The 15,393-nt window shown below is 44.6% G+C and overlaps 1 protein-coding gene across 1 annotated transcript in view; it reads right to left on the reverse strand.

Annotated features, from left to right (window-relative positions):
• Positions 1 to 3,472: 3,472 nt before the first annotated feature.
• PCSK2 (proprotein convertase subtilisin/kexin type 2) overlaps positions 3,473 to 15,393 on the reverse strand; it is a 221,293-nt gene continuing 209,372 nt past the window's right edge. The window contains exon 11 of the mRNA XM_017512652.2: positions 3,473 to 6,474. Coding sequence (XP_017368141.2) covers positions 5,988 to 6,474 — 487 coding nt within the window. The 3' untranslated portion in view covers positions 3,473 to 5,987. The remainder of the gene's footprint in view (positions 6,475 to 15,393) is intronic.

Genomic DNA, 15,393 nt, shown 5'->3' on the forward strand with positions numbered 1-15,393 from the left:
AAAAAGAAGAAAAAAAAAGAAAATCTTCAAGCAGCCATTCCTATCAAGTTTATCCTAACATTTTTCTAACATAGATTTGTAGTTAGGACACTGCTGGTGAATGAAGTCACCACAAAACTCACATGATATTTGGCACATTGATGATTGGTATCTTGATTGATAGAATGCTTGACTCCATTTTCTCAGGCATGGATAAAAGCAAACAAACAACATGAAAAGCCACACTGACTTACATTGTATTCAAACAGAGTTTTTGAGTTGAGACTTATTCTATCAGAAGATCCATTCCTGTTCAACTCCACTGGGTTGGTGCCCTCACCAGCCACACCTGCCCCTTTACCCGCATGCTTGGCTTGCATCCTTGTGACCAGGAGCTTGCCAAGTGGCTTACCTGTCACCTGTGGCCCATCAGTGGTCTTAGGACGTGGCGCCAGAAAGAAAAAGACAAATTTTAGCCTCTTCCTTTCATCCAGTTGGAGTAGTCTATGAGACGTCCTCTTGGATTCAGAAGGACATCTCTGAGGGTGTTGTGAGTGGCACACCCCGTGTTGGGATGGGGAGGGCAGGTTGGCCCCAAGCCTCCTGGGTGGAAATCAGTAACAGCTGACATTAGGCATAAGGAATTACCAGCCTCATTTGGCTCTTCTGGCATCTGAAACTCTGTGAGCTGAGATTTCTAGTTGCGTTCCCACCACATCCCACCCCAAACCATTCATGGCTGAGCATTAAAAATGTAACAACAAAATCTTCAGCGTTTTAGGCCAACTGCATTCCTCACCTGAGATCATCCCATTCCCAGGTTCACAAACATGACTCACTTCTCAGTTCTAAGAGAAAAATGAAGCCAGCATGTTGGCTTGGAGAATTTACCCCAGGTTCTCAGGCTTTGATTCCAGGTCCCTTATAAATCCAAAACCAAATTCGATCAGGGTTTTCTGAAGCCAAGGAAAGAGTTCAACTAAATGCACAAGAGACTAATGGAAAAACTCAAGTACTAGCTGATTAATTAACAATGCAAAGAGAAGTTGTTGCTTTCTGTAGATCTAGCTGCTTGTATCATTTATGCTGGTGTTAATATTTTCTCCGGAAGCTGAATAAGGCAGGAGGAGGCTGTGGGTGAGCTTGCAATGGGACCACTGGCAGGTGGCGGTGTTTTAATGCACTCCCTCTGGGGGTGGCTCTCCCAATGCATTGGCCTCTATCCCTTGATAGACTTCAGCTCTTCAGGGACTAGAATTCTCCCTTATGTCAGCCTTCATGGTTCCCTGCCGTGAAAGCTGCCAGACACCCTTCCAGCTTTGGTCGCCCTGGCTCTTATTATAAGCTCCCATGTGCTGAATGCTCTCCGTCCTTGTACTTTATCTGTTGACTCATTCCTTCTTTGGAGGCAAAGAACCACCCTGGTTGGGTGGCTGGTAGTTGGCTGGCTACAACTGACCCACCTAGTAGCCTAGGAGACACTCTGTCTCTGGCATTTCACACTGTTAGAGTTTTAAGGACCCCTATCTCTCTCCCACCACCACTATCCTTCATCTTCCCATTTTGCTTTTTAAAAATGCCTACCAAATTAAACTTTTTGCATCTAATACTTTAGCTATGAGATCACCATTTCCCCTAATTCAGCACTTCTTTCTCTCTCTCTAACTATATGTGTCCTGAAGGACTTATGTGTCCTGAAGGTCTTGCACTGCGTGGTTTTTATATTATCACTCCAAACAAATGCACTGATCACATGAAAGCCACACGTTAACTTATAGTGATAATAATGAAGACATAGGGTAGTAAAGCCATAATAATTTTTTTTTTTTTTTTGAGAGTGAGTCTTGCTCTATCACCAGGCTGGCATGCAGTGGCGCAATCTCAGCTCACCGAAACCTCCACCTCCCGGGTTCAAGCGATTCTCCTGCCTTGGTCTCCTGAATAGCTGGGATTACAGGCATCCACCACTACGCCCAGCTAATTTTTGCATTTTTAGTAGAGAAAGGGTTTCACCATGTTGGCCAGGATGGTCTCAATCTCCTGACCTTATGAGTCGCCCGCCTTGGCCTCCCAAAGTGCTGGGATTACAGGCATGAGCCACTGCACCTAGCCAAGAATTTTTTAAAACAATTTTTTAAACATAATCTTTTGGAAATCAATCTTTAGCAGAAGTATTGAAAAGGAGCGCTTCAGGATCACTAGATCAAACCTTGGGCCTTATATCCCCCACTGTCTGCTTTTAGTAATAGACTCTATTTATTTATTTATTTATTTTTGGGACAGCGTCTTACTCTGTCACCTAGGTTGGAGTGCAGTGGTATGACTATGGCTCACTACAGTTTCCACCTCCTGAGCTCAAGCTAGCCTCCCACCTCAGCCTCCCAAGTAGCTGGTACTACAGGCACATGCCACCATGCCCAGCTAATATGATTTTAATAATTGAGTTTAAGTGTTATATCAGAGGACACAATTATAAATTGTTTTTATAATGAAATTTGGTAAATATAGTATATTAATATTTTATGAATAATTATGATGATCTTCTTCTAGAATAGTCTGTGGTCTCATGGGGTAAAATACAGCCAGTTTGTAATAATGTTCATGGTGCTATCCATGAAGAGTGATTGCCATGTTAAATCGATGCTTAAGAGTATGTTTTAAGGGAATGTCAAGCACTCTCTATGGTAGAGACTCTAATATTCCGTTAGTTGTCACACATTTCCCAGTTGGTTTGAATTTAGCCGTGGCTATTGACCAGGACTGGCCAGTGGTGTATGTGTCTCCTTCAGGCTCAATATAGGAGTGGATGAATGTCCTTTTTGGGTTCTCTTCTGCATGGTGATTATAGCAGTCTTGTATTATGATTACAAACCATAAGGCTGAAGCAGCCTGGATCCTGAGTCACTGCATGGAGGTGTGTGACCTTGGGAGTCCCTGAACCTTCACTGGAACTTGTCTGGATGATAAATAAACCTTTGTTGTATTAAACCACTAATACAGGTTTTGAGGCTGTTATTATAGTGTAACTTAGTCTAACCTGATTAATATGTCTTAGAATAGTGTTTTTAAAAGATATTTGACCATCACCCACAATGAAAAATGTATTTTACATTGTGACCCAGTACACACACTCAGACACACATTATGTGTACACACACACATCTGAAACAAATATTTCAGGAAACAATACTTATCCTTAATATGCATGATCTATCCTATCCTAGCCTATGATTTTCTTCTCTCCTACTGTATTCTAAGCTATTTTATTAAAAACTGACTTCCTAAATTGATTTGAAAATCCACTAATGGATGTAACTAGAGTTTGAAAAATACTGCTGTAGATCATAATTTGTGTATGATTTATATGCTAATTATAAGTCTTTTATGCATTCTTATTAAAGCAGGCTCTTTAGATCTCTCTTTGGCAATTTTTAAATTAGCTGTCCCTAGAAAGGATGAAAGTATTTTCATGTATGATATAGCACATCTCACATAATTTCTGGAAGGTCGTGTTTTATTGTTGAGCCTCCTAATTTACAACATTCTTTTGAAATTTGCTTATAAAATTTTGTCACAGGGAGCAACAATGTTAACTTAATTAATCATTATTCACTTATTTTCATTTTTTAAAATAAATGACTATAAATAACTGTCTCTTGCATTAGGATCAGGGATATCATAAAAACATCACCAGCAAGATATATTTTAGTGTTAATACTGATGCAAAAAATGAAATAGAGACCAAATATTTATATATAGCACTATATATATTTTTATATATTGTATATTCATATCAAAACTTGCCATTTCTCTTAAGAAGCTGATAAGCTGCTTTCTAATTTTATAAATTATGCCACACCTGTGAAAATATGGACAACTATTTTATATTTTTGCTGCTATATAAGACATTTAATGTTTATACAGAGAGCTGCAAAATTACAGAAGTGATGTAATGGGAATTGATGAACATTTTCACCTGAATTTTCACTGGCCTTTTTCTTTAGCCAGAATCACCTTGATATTCTCTAAATATTCTTTTAGAGATGAATATGGTATGTTTCTTCAATAAATACACATACACACATTATAGGTATATGTGTATATACATTTATACAAGTGTATGTATATATACACATATATACACACATGTATATAGTCTACATATGTATATATATTTCTGTGTGCACTTATACACACATGCACACATAATGTCCTTTGGTTTATTTTCAGACCATTAATGTGAAATGAATTTTCAATGATTTCCATTTATTTTGTTTCTTGAAATCTAAACTGGTTTAAAAAGACCTTTGCAACAAGTAATAAATTTCTTTTAAAAAATCATATTATTACACTTTAAAGCATGAGATAGAGAAGGTCACAAGGTGTTAGAGAAGACAGAAATCCATGCCAGTATGGGAGAAAAGAAAGCAAATGGGGTTTTCAGATTTCTCTCTTAAAGCGGCCGCCTTCAGGGAATTGAACCTGGTGCTCTGTGTTGCTGGCCTGAAGGAAAGGTGCTCCAGGCTAACCTCTGCGCTCCCAAGGGAAGGGAGATGGTGCCTGGAGGGGCTGAAGACACAGCATTTCTTGAGAATGGGTATGCCTTGGGGTTGGGGATGAGAAACCAATCTCTGAGTAGGTAAACAAAGTGACAACAGGTCACTTGGGTAATGTCTAGTTGGGAATGAAATAGTGACTTTTGGGATGGACCATAACCTTTGGGTTGCATGTTAAATGGTCTCATGGATTGCTTAGTTGCCGAGAAGGTAACAGTGTGCTTTCCTAACGGAGGTCTTCTCTGGCCTCCTTCAGGCCTCAGGTTCCTCTGGGATGAGTTGCATGGTCCTCTCTTGGCAGAAGAGGCTCCATACAACTGGAGAACCATGTGAAGATGGTGCTCGCAGCTTCAAGCGCACCCCTTCAACCTCCCATGATTTTCCCAGAACAGAGGCCATTTTCCCAACATGTCAATGACATCCAAATGTGGGGGAGTACGAGATTTCTCTCCCACTATATTATTTGGAAATCAAAGCCTACATCTATGCGTGTAAAGCTATATAAAAAAAATGCTCCTCTGTCTTCTCACGTAGATCAGATTAAGAAACCACAAAGTGACTTAGGAAAAGGGACATTCTTGTTTGAAAAGCTAGTAAACTACTCTTCACCAGATGTGTTGCCAGGCTTGTCTTCAATTTTTTTCTCTTTTGGATAGCTATGTGAGGAGCCCCAGAAAATTGGGGCTGGGATGAATGCTATACAAACAGAAAAATTGGGGCTGCTCTGGTGGATTTTAACATAAAGTAGCAGCTGGTGAGAGCACAGCCACGCTCTGTAAGTTTTATATTCACCATGCTGGCTGAGTAGAGTGAATTATCTTGGCATTGGTGGTAAAATGTCCAGCACTTATGCTTCCTGGATCTCTTTCCCTGTGCAGTGACTAGGGCTCTCTATGAATAGCATCTTTTGAATCATACCACCTTAACCTACGTCCCTGGCAAATCTCATTGAATACAAAACATTGCTCCCCAAAGGATTGACAACACAGTATTTCCTGTGCTTTCAGAGCTGTGGAGCTCACCCCCTGTCCTCAGCTTTGATTTTCTTGTTATGTAACAGCTCCTCATTTGAGGCCACGGACAATCGTTCTTGGAGTCACTGCATGTGGCTTTTAAAATGTGTTCTTTTCTCTTTTCAGAAATTAAAAAAATTGAGGGGAAAGCTGTCCCAGTTTTGTCTGCAGAATATCACCCATTTGAATGACAGAAATAAAGAATTTAGAGTCACACATAGGACATGGATGTTGTTGGGAACACTATATTTGGGGCATAGAGTAAAAAAGATTGTTTCCATTGTAATGAAAATAATCATTGACAGTGAGCAAAGCTTCAGACTAAGAAGACGGAATCGCCTGTATGGGAGATGGAATTGCTAGGTGCCTGCCTGAAACGTGGAGCGAGGACAGAGGCAGAGGCAGGGAGGGAGGGCGCCGGGGAGGTGGATGAGCAGTGCTAGTTCTTGCCAAGAATGCTTTTCAGGCTTCTCTCCACGGCTTCGTCCAGCTCTTCCTCCAGCTCCTCTTTCTTGGACATGGCCAGCTTGGACTGGTAATCCCGCACCACCTGGTCGATGTATGGGGCGCTCTGAGTGCCGTGCAGCATCAGGGTCCACTCCTTCAGCACCCCTTTCTGGGGGGCGCTGCCGACAAACCCCAGCTCCAGGGTCCAGGTGCCTCGGGCGTCTTCCCCCCACGTGTGGGTGGTCATGAAAGGCCACTTGTCAAAGCCCACCTTGGAGTCGTCATCCCTCGGACGCCGGCTCAGCAAAATGGACTTGGTGCCCATCGGGGAGGTCATATTGATGTTCAGGTCTCCTCTCCTGGTTGCGTTGACCGTGATGACAGCCTGGACATGCTCCAGGTAGCGGACAAAATTTTCCTTCCCCTCGCAGGCGTCGGTTGTGAGTGTCAGCACCAATTTGCCAGTGGATGGTATTTTCCTGAGGGCAGAGTGGAGAGGAGATAGGATAAGCAATGGTGGGTGCTCCTTACAAGGGATTTTGAGGGCAGCTTCAGGTAGCAGAAAGAGCAAGGGCTTTGGGCTTGATCAGACAGACCTGGGTTTAATTCCCATACTGGCCGTGCCAGCCTGAGTAAGTTACTTATATCTTTTTTTTTTTTTTCTTTAGAGACAGGGTCTCACTCTGTTGCCCAGGCTGGAGTGCAGTGGTGTGATCTCAGCTCACTGCAATCTCCACCTCCTGGGTTCAAGTGATTCTCCTTCCTCAGCCTCCCCAGTAGCCAAAGTTACAGGCATGTGCCACCAACCCTGGCTAATTTTCTGTATTTTTAGTAGAGATGGGGTTTCACCATGTTGGCCAGGCTGGTCTTGAACTCCTGACCTTAAGTGATCTGCCTGTCTTGGCCTCCCAAAGTGCTAGAATTACAGGTGTGAGCCACTGTGCCCAGCTGTGAGCAAGTTACTTATGCTTGGATACTTCTGTGTGGAAGGAGAATGTAGCAGATGCTGTGATGCCTTTCCAGAGTCTCCTAAGTCTCCTCTGAGTTCACCTGCAGCTGAAGCTCCCTTGCACCCCCACTGCTTCCCACTTCAGGAATGAGAATTGTCCCGTGTTCCCCCTGGGCATCCTACCATCTCCACAGAAACCTGTGCAGCCTATGTGCAGGGCAGCCCAAAAGTGTCAGGGATTTAACCTCTGAGGGGAAACTCTCTCCCGGCGATTGACAGGTTTTCACATTGGCTTCTCTATTACTCAGCGTGACAACTCAGTGTCCCTAGTGGGACTGAGCTCAGCTGCCCACAGTGGCAACTCGCTCATTAATGCATCCTTTATTGGCTTTTCTCCTCTTCCCTTATTTTACATCCCTACTTCCTCACGTGTGTTACCTGGGCTCATTTCTCAAAACACTGACAGAACCTGGCCGGGCGCGGTGGCTCACGCCTGTAATCTCAGCACTTTGGGAGGCCGAGGGGGAAGGATGACAAGGTCAAGAAATCGAGACCATTCTGGCCAACATGGTGAAACCCTATCTCTACTAAAAACATAAAAATTAGTTGGGTGTGGTGATGTGCACCTGTAATCCTAGCTACTTGGAGGCTGAGGCAAGAGAATCACTTGAACCTGAGAGGCAGAGGTTGCAGTGAGCTGAGATCCACTGCACTCCAGCCTGGCCACAGAGCAAGACTCCATCTCAAAAAATGCAAACAAAAACAAAAAACGGTCAGCACCCAAGTCTTGTCACAGGTTGGACTTTTGGGACAACCCATACTGAGGCAGAAACTCATGATGCATTTCTTTCAAAGTTCTAAGTAAGTACCTTGATAAATATAAGCTATTGCTAATGTGACTGCAATTACTACCATTAAGAAAAGCTGAAAATGGGTAAATTAATTCTAGTGAAAGACGGTTCAATGAATGGTCAGGAGACCCTGGGGGTCTCTTTGGCCACAGAGTTGGAGCGGGGTTCAGCCTAAGTACTCTCTAGGCTGTCTTTACAACCATTCTCCTTTCTGGAGATGCCCTCCTTGGAGAGTGAGAAGCTCAACGTTCTTGCACTAGAAAGAAGGAAAAAAGGAAATTGCATTTGAGGATTACATAGTGTAATAGAAAGACTGCAGACTTTGAAAATAAACCCATTTGGATTAGAATTCTGCTTCTATGTTTACTGCTCATGAGAGCTTGGGCAGGTTATTTAAGTACTCAAAGTTTCACTGTCATTGTGGGTGGTTCTTGTGTGGTTAAATAAGACCATGTACAAAGCACCAGGCACAGTGCTTGGTACGTGGTACTGGTCCCTCTTCCCTAGCCCATTGCCTCTGCAAATATTCTTCCTCAGCATGGCTTTTATTTTGGAGCATAAGATAGTGGGTATTTTTAAACACACATCTTGTAGAGCACATCTACAAAAAGACACTGGCTGCACACCCAACTCAGAGTCCAGCCTTGGTTCTGCATCGCCCTAAGAACCAAGGCGATGAACCTGGGAGCGCTTGCTGAAACATACAGTGCAGTTCATCAATACTCTCCAGAGGAACTTTACAAATATAAACTTAAACGGTTTCATGGAGTGCTGCTGTGGTCCCCTCTCCCAGCTCCGGATGCTGATGCTGAATGGTGCATCGAGTCTCCACCAGTTATGGGGATCCAGTGATGATGGGGGTGGTCTTTCTGTTCCCAGGACCTGGGGAAACCATCCACTTTTGTGGCAAGCAAGCATTAAGCCAACTTTGGAGGTTGGGGTAATGAGGGGCTGTAACCTGGATTTATCAAAGAAGGTGCTATTTACTCAGAACAAGGTCAGACACAGAACAGGTAAGGTGATAAATGACAAAGATTGTTTGTTCACCGGTGGACAGCTGTATAGGGTAGTGCAGCATCTCAGACTGAGAGTCCACTTGTGGGCAGGTATTTGCATGATCTGAGCTATTAATTCCTACCCTGAACAGTTGCTGGCAAGATAAATGATCATACATATACATTATATATGTACACACACATATATAAAATGTGTCTATATGTGTACATCCATGCATACTCCTATACATAGTATATTTACAAATGTCTAGGCCACCACTGGCCAATAGGATGCTCTATGATGATGGAAATGTTCTATATATATATAATCTCTAGCATGGTAGCCATTGGCTACGTGAGGCTAATGAGCAACTGAAATATAGATCATGTGAGTGAAGAAACGAATTTTTAATTTATTTTATTCAGTTTTAATTAATCTAATATGTTATTATATAACCACATGTGAATGGTGCCTTCTGTATTGGACAGTGCAGGCCTAAATTGTTTATGTGTGTTGAATTTGAATTTGATAAGAACAGCAACAGGCGGAGAGTCTCTTGGGCTTCTGTTACAAGGGCATTCAGTTGTTGCCTGGCTCACAGGCTCTAGGCAAAGCAGCTGGGGAAACCGTAGCTTTGTTCTGCAGATTTTCTGGCTACCTCTCTGGAGGTCTTGGAAATATTTATTCAGAACCTCAAGGTAGGAGGGAAACATCACATTCTACCACACGGTTTCTATGCACAAGCAGGCAGGCTAGAATCGAGCTTTCCTTCCAGAGTTGAGCCAGAGGGGCTTTGGGAGTCTCTGAGATGCACAGTTGCAGGCAACAGAGAATGATAAGAGGAAGAGAGACCCCAGCTCCGAGTTCTGTGTTGAATTTGAGCCCCCTTTTCTATCCTGTAGCCTAGGACTTCTTGTAACTTTTCACAAGCCAACAACCAAAGACTGTAACTCTGAGTAGCAGCCATTCTAGATATTATGAAATGTTACTAATCATTTGTCAAATGCAGCAGTCACTGCTATCTTAAGGATTGAAACCACCAGCTGAATTCTAAGAAAATTTGCTTTCTGGCCCAATTTGCACCCAGGACCCTTGTGGACTGGAGTCATAGTGACAGACACTTTACAAGTCAATGTGTAGAAACTCTAGTAGAAAAATGGCATTGCTGCCCTTGGAGAAAACAGAAGACATTTCTTCAATTGGCTAAGAATCAGAGATGAAACAGCCACTTTTGTTAGAAATCAGACCACAGCCCACCACACATGAAGTTTCTGTGAATTAACTATAAGGTCTTTCATTACATGACAAGCGTTGTTCTAGTGCTGGGATGATCTCTTATAATGAAAGGAGAGAAATGTGGATTTGACCAAACCTGAGATGACCTTCAGGCACACAATGGCTAAGGGTGTTTCGGTAGGCGGTGACAGTTCAGGTCCCCTTCCCTGCTGTGAGCACTGGCTGCTAACTGTGGTCTGCTGCCTGTGTCTCTGAAGAATCACCCTCAGGGTCTATGGAAACCTGGCTGAAAAAGGAACACATAAAACCAATGGTCCTGCCCCCAGGCGGGACAACTGTGTGGTGGTGTTGACGTTCCAAGGCCCCCGGTTGGATGAGGCCACGAGCACATACCTGGTTCCACATCCTTTCTGGGATGCTTCTTCCCCTCTCAAATCGCTCACTCCCTTACAGTTCTCCCTGAAAAGCCCTCCATTAATAAAGCACATATACTGAAACCCAATCTCAGGCTTTGCTTCCAGGCAACCCAGCCTAAAACAGGCGTTATCTGTCTAGAGAAGAGTAGCTGGAAACGGACAACCACATACCTCTGCACAGTGTCTGGGGCCTGTTGACTACATTCATGCCATCACTGGTGATGTAGAATACAGGCCTCATTCTAACTTGTGGGCTCAGTTACTCTCACTTCTTTTGCTTTCTTTAAAAACCCTTAAGAAGTTTTTATAAAGATAGATCTAGGCTGGAGACTGCTTTGACATTAAGGGCATGGCAGAGGAGCCTGCGATTCAAGTCCCAAGAAGGAGCTTCACTGGCAGAAAAACAAGAGCTAGTGTGTTCCTGTCTGTGTGAATCTTCCATGGCAGCTGTCGTATCTGTTTCTCCCTGGAGCCCCATGGTCATGAGGAAGGCCTTAGAGACTAAGACCGAGGGAAGGGAAAGGACGGTGAGGCTGACAAGGGGAAACCAGAACACAGGCCACCGACTGCCCAGGCTAAAGGTCTTGAGAATGAGTGCTGTGCATCTGTGAGAGAGGGTGCGAGGGAGAGATGGAGGGCGGCTGAAAGAAATATTCCATGCACCTTGGAAAGCTGAAAGACAGGTGGGAGTAAGGACAAGCACACAAACTTGTGTTAAGAATCGCATATTTTCCTAGAAGCCATGGACGCTGGGGTGTGCCTGGGGGTCAGAGGCCAGGCTGGCTACCCCTGGGGAGTCTGGCTTTTTCAGCACCATGGAGAAACTGCCAGCTAGGAAAACTTCCTGATCCCGCCCTGCCATGAGAACTGCTTTCTGCACAGGAGCTGGGTCCCCTGAGAAAGGAGACAGGTGGCTGGATTCTTCCGGGAATGTTGTTACTATGAAATTAAATGAAAAGCATGCTGTGAATTCCAGAGGCAGCGAACTTGGTAGAGAAAGAACAGCATTTTCTCCTCACAGGTAAGGTTTTTGGCTGGCATCATGGCATTGGGAGAGCGTAGGAACAGTATTTTCCGGATGTTTCTTATTTCTCTATTTTTTTGCTCACTTGTCTTTTTGGATTTTCCTACAGTGACCATGTATTGCATTTATGAGAAGAAAAGGAATAAGGCATTCTTATTTTAAAGCAAAAAGGAGCTACATGCTCAGGAACTGTCAGTTTAGAAGAAGGTTAAATTGGAGGAGGTTGGTGGTGGAACAAAAAGAGGCTCTGCAGAAATATTTAAAATAGTGTTCGTTCCCAGGCCGTGATCTGGAGCTCATTTGCTGCAGAAAATGAAGCATGCTTTCTGGAGGTTTAAGAGTTCTTCTTAGGCAGGGCACAGTGGTTCACGCCTGTAATCCCAGCACTTTGGGAGGCCAAGACGTGTGGATCACAAGGTCAGGAGTTCAAGACCAGCCTGACCAACATGGTGAAACCCCATCTCTACTAAAAATATAAAAATTAGCCGGGTGTGGTGGCGCATGCCTATAATCCCAACTACTCAGGAGGCTGAGGCAGGAGAATCACTTGAACCCGGGAGGCGGAGGTTGCAGTGAGCCAAGATCATGCCACCGCACTCCGGCCTGGGCGACAGAGCGAGACTCAGTCTCAAAAAAAGAAAAGTTCTTCTTTGACCTATTAGAGATGATATGCAAAAGCCTAGTGTTCAAGTCCTATAAAAGACAAACTTGGGGGTGTGGGAGTGGCTTCCATCTTTATTTTATTGCAAATTGTTGCAAGTAAGTGGTTAAGCTGCCTTGTGTTGAGAAATAGGTGTTATTTCCCAGGACGCCCTGGGGAATGCTTCCTGTGTTATGAATCTTCAACTGTATGATAAAGTTTTGACGCTGTGGCTTGGTGTGGCGGCTCATGCTTGTAATCTTAATACTTTGGGAGGCTGAGGTGGGCAGATCACCTGAGTTCAGGAGTTCGACACCAGCATGGCCAACATGGCGAAAACCCGACTCTACTAAAAATACAAAAATTAGCCAGGCATGGTGGTGCATGCCTGTAATCTGAGCTACTAGGGAGGCTGAGGCAGGAGAATCACTTGAACCTAGGAGGCAGAGGTTGCAGTGAGCCAAGATCGTGCCACTGCACTCCAGCCTGGGTGACAGAGCGAGACTCCGTCTCAAAAAAAAAAAAAAGTTATGAAGCTGTGATTGTTTTGATAGAATAATCAAAATAGTAACAATGACAACCACTCTTTCTCAAGTGCCTAAAAAGCCTGCTTTTGTGGCAGTCACATGAGGACACCCAGCAGGTGGCTGTGGTGAGGTTTTCTCCTTCCCCTGTAGCATGGTCAGGTGGGCATGAACTCGTGCAGGAAGACGCCGTAGCTCACGAATGCTGGTCCACGGTCCCCCAGGTGGCACAGGGCTGAGCACACACTGACCTCTCACTCCCCTGCTGCTTTTGGCATTGATACCAGGTTTTAACATTTATTTCCAAATTCAGTTAAAATTCACATATTTTGGCACAGCCTTAAAGGAGCCCAGTGAACAGTCTCCTCGGGTGCACAGAGGGGCTGGGGGCAGCCTGTGCTGGGCAGGTCACAGTGTGCCTGGGCTGGCTCCACTCATTCCACACACAGCTGGTGCAGCTGGTCACAGTCAGGTGTATTTTCCCCTTTGATTGTAGCTGAGCATCCTTCACTGACTCTCTTGATAAAGCCTCTTTAGAAAATTGCTTTTCGAATTGACTCCTTCTCTGGGAAGATTAATACCGAGGAAACCCACAGACTTGACAATCACCACTCACTCCACCTTGGAAGCTGTTTCCGTTCAGCCTTGCACGTTATGGAGAGTGGCGATTGCCACGGCTGTTGATTCCTCCACCCCACTGCCCCATGAGTGTGCTTCGTGGCAAGCAGCAGGGCCAGCCTGGGGGCTGGTCTCCAAACCTCCCCGTGCAGCCCTGCGTTCTCCAACAAGTGTATTTGCCCTAGACCTAACTCATCTGCATCTGAGAACAAGTTCCAGTGTAGGGGTGGATGAGGGACCAGAGAGCATGGAGAGGAGGCAGAGCCCTTCCAACCCAGGCTGAGCCTCCTTCCCACACTTGCCTGGCTGGCCCGCTGGTCCTATTGCCACCAGTTAGGCATTTCCTTTGTGTCCAGCTGATGCTGGCTGAATATTTTCATTCTCCCATTCATTAAAAAAATATGTATCACCTGCCTACTAAATTCCTGGCACTATTCTAGGCACTAGGGGTATACCAGTGAATATGACAGACAAGGCCCTCTCCTTGTGGGGGGAGGGGGGCAACTGAGTGAGTGCTGAGATAGCTCTCCTGTTTCTTTTCATTGAAAACCCTGCATTGATCTTGAACAAAGTTCCTGGCTAGTTGTGAGATGTTGGGATGGTCACATCTTCAGACCTCGGGGACTTGAACATTATATCCAGTGTTCCCTCTGGCCTCAAATTCCACATGTATGCAGATTATGATGCAATGCTAAGCATATTCAGAAAGTGGGAGACAAACTGCCATTCATCTCAGCATAAGCCCTCATCCCCTCTCTCTCCTCCCACCCGCGGTGCTCCCCTCCTGCCCTCTGTCATAATCACATGGTGCTTGACGAACATTAGAGGTCTGTCCTGCTTGTCCAGTGCAATCTCAGAAAATAAAGCCTGGTATTTACATGTACTTTGACTCAGAGGGCCCCAGTATAACCCAAGCTAACTCTTCCCCTAAATATTGCAATAGTGCTGCCTTTTTGTTAATTGCAAATATTGCTTATGTTCACCTAAATGTAGATATTGCACCAGTTGCACTGCCTGTGAGGGACATTCCAGCTCCCACCTGCTGCTTGCAGAGTGTCTGTAAAGATGCAGACATTGAAAGTCTTTCTCCTTTTGCAATAAGGGAATGAGGGTCCAGGCCCCAGGGCCTTGTAAAATGGATAGGACTTTGGAGTTAGGGCCATCTACTTTACATGCCTGATCCTGTTTTCTCACCTACGTTGAGACTAGGGAGGCCAGCCTCCTGTCATTAAGTGAGATGGTGGAAGTAACGAGCTAGCCCAGTGACTATCCAAGAGAATTTCTTAGCAGCAGTTCTTATTGGCACCCTCCCAAGGCTGGCTTTAGGCTTCTGGGATGCTGCAATTGGATGTCATGCTGGGGGAAGGCATGAGGCTGTAAAATGGACCAGCCAGCCTTTCTTGCAGTTTCATCTTCTTGACACTCCTTCATAGAGTTGACGTTATTAAATCTCCACTTCCCATTCTGTTCGCACAATTCAGCATTCCTCCTGCTAAGATGTAGCTACGGATGTGACTTAGAACTGGCTGTCCAAGATGGTAGCCACTAGCCACATGTTGCTATTTAAATTTAAATTCATTAGAATGAAACAAAATGAAAACTTTAGATTCTTCATCACAGGCATCCCATGTCTAGCACTCAGTAACCGCGGGCTATTGTATTGGGCAGTGCAGAACATTTTCACCACTGCAGAAAGTCTCTGCACTTCCAAATTTCTCAAGAAATTATTCTGAACTCTAACAAGGAAACAGTTGTTGAGGATCATTTCATGTTGACTTTGGGGAAAGTTAGTTACAATGAAAACTTTCAAAGTGGGTGTTTCAGAATCTCCAGGGGAATGTTTACTGGAACTCCCTCCCCCACCCAAGCCTTACCTTCTCCAGGGGGAGTCACTGAGATACCTGAGAACCCACCATGAGGGGTCAAACTGCCTGGGCTCAGATCCCAGTTTGGCTGCTTAGTAGCTGGGTGATCTTTGGCATGCCATTGACCTTTCCCAACTTCCTTTTATCAGCAATGGCACTGTGAGCTCATAGCAGGGCTGCTCTCACGTGGGGCCTAATGTAGGTCCTGTGTGCACGGAGGACCTGATTAAGGTCAAGGTCATGTGGTGAAAAGAGCCTGGGGTTTGGGTTTAGATGGGC

The sequence above is a fragment of the Cebus imitator genome, unplaced genomic scaffold (assembly GCF_001604975.1).
Source record: "Cebus imitator isolate Cc_AM_T3 unplaced genomic scaffold, Cebus_imitator-1.0 Scaffold475, whole genome shotgun sequence".
Taxonomy (NCBI): domain Eukaryota; kingdom Metazoa; phylum Chordata; class Mammalia; order Primates; family Cebidae; genus Cebus; species Cebus imitator.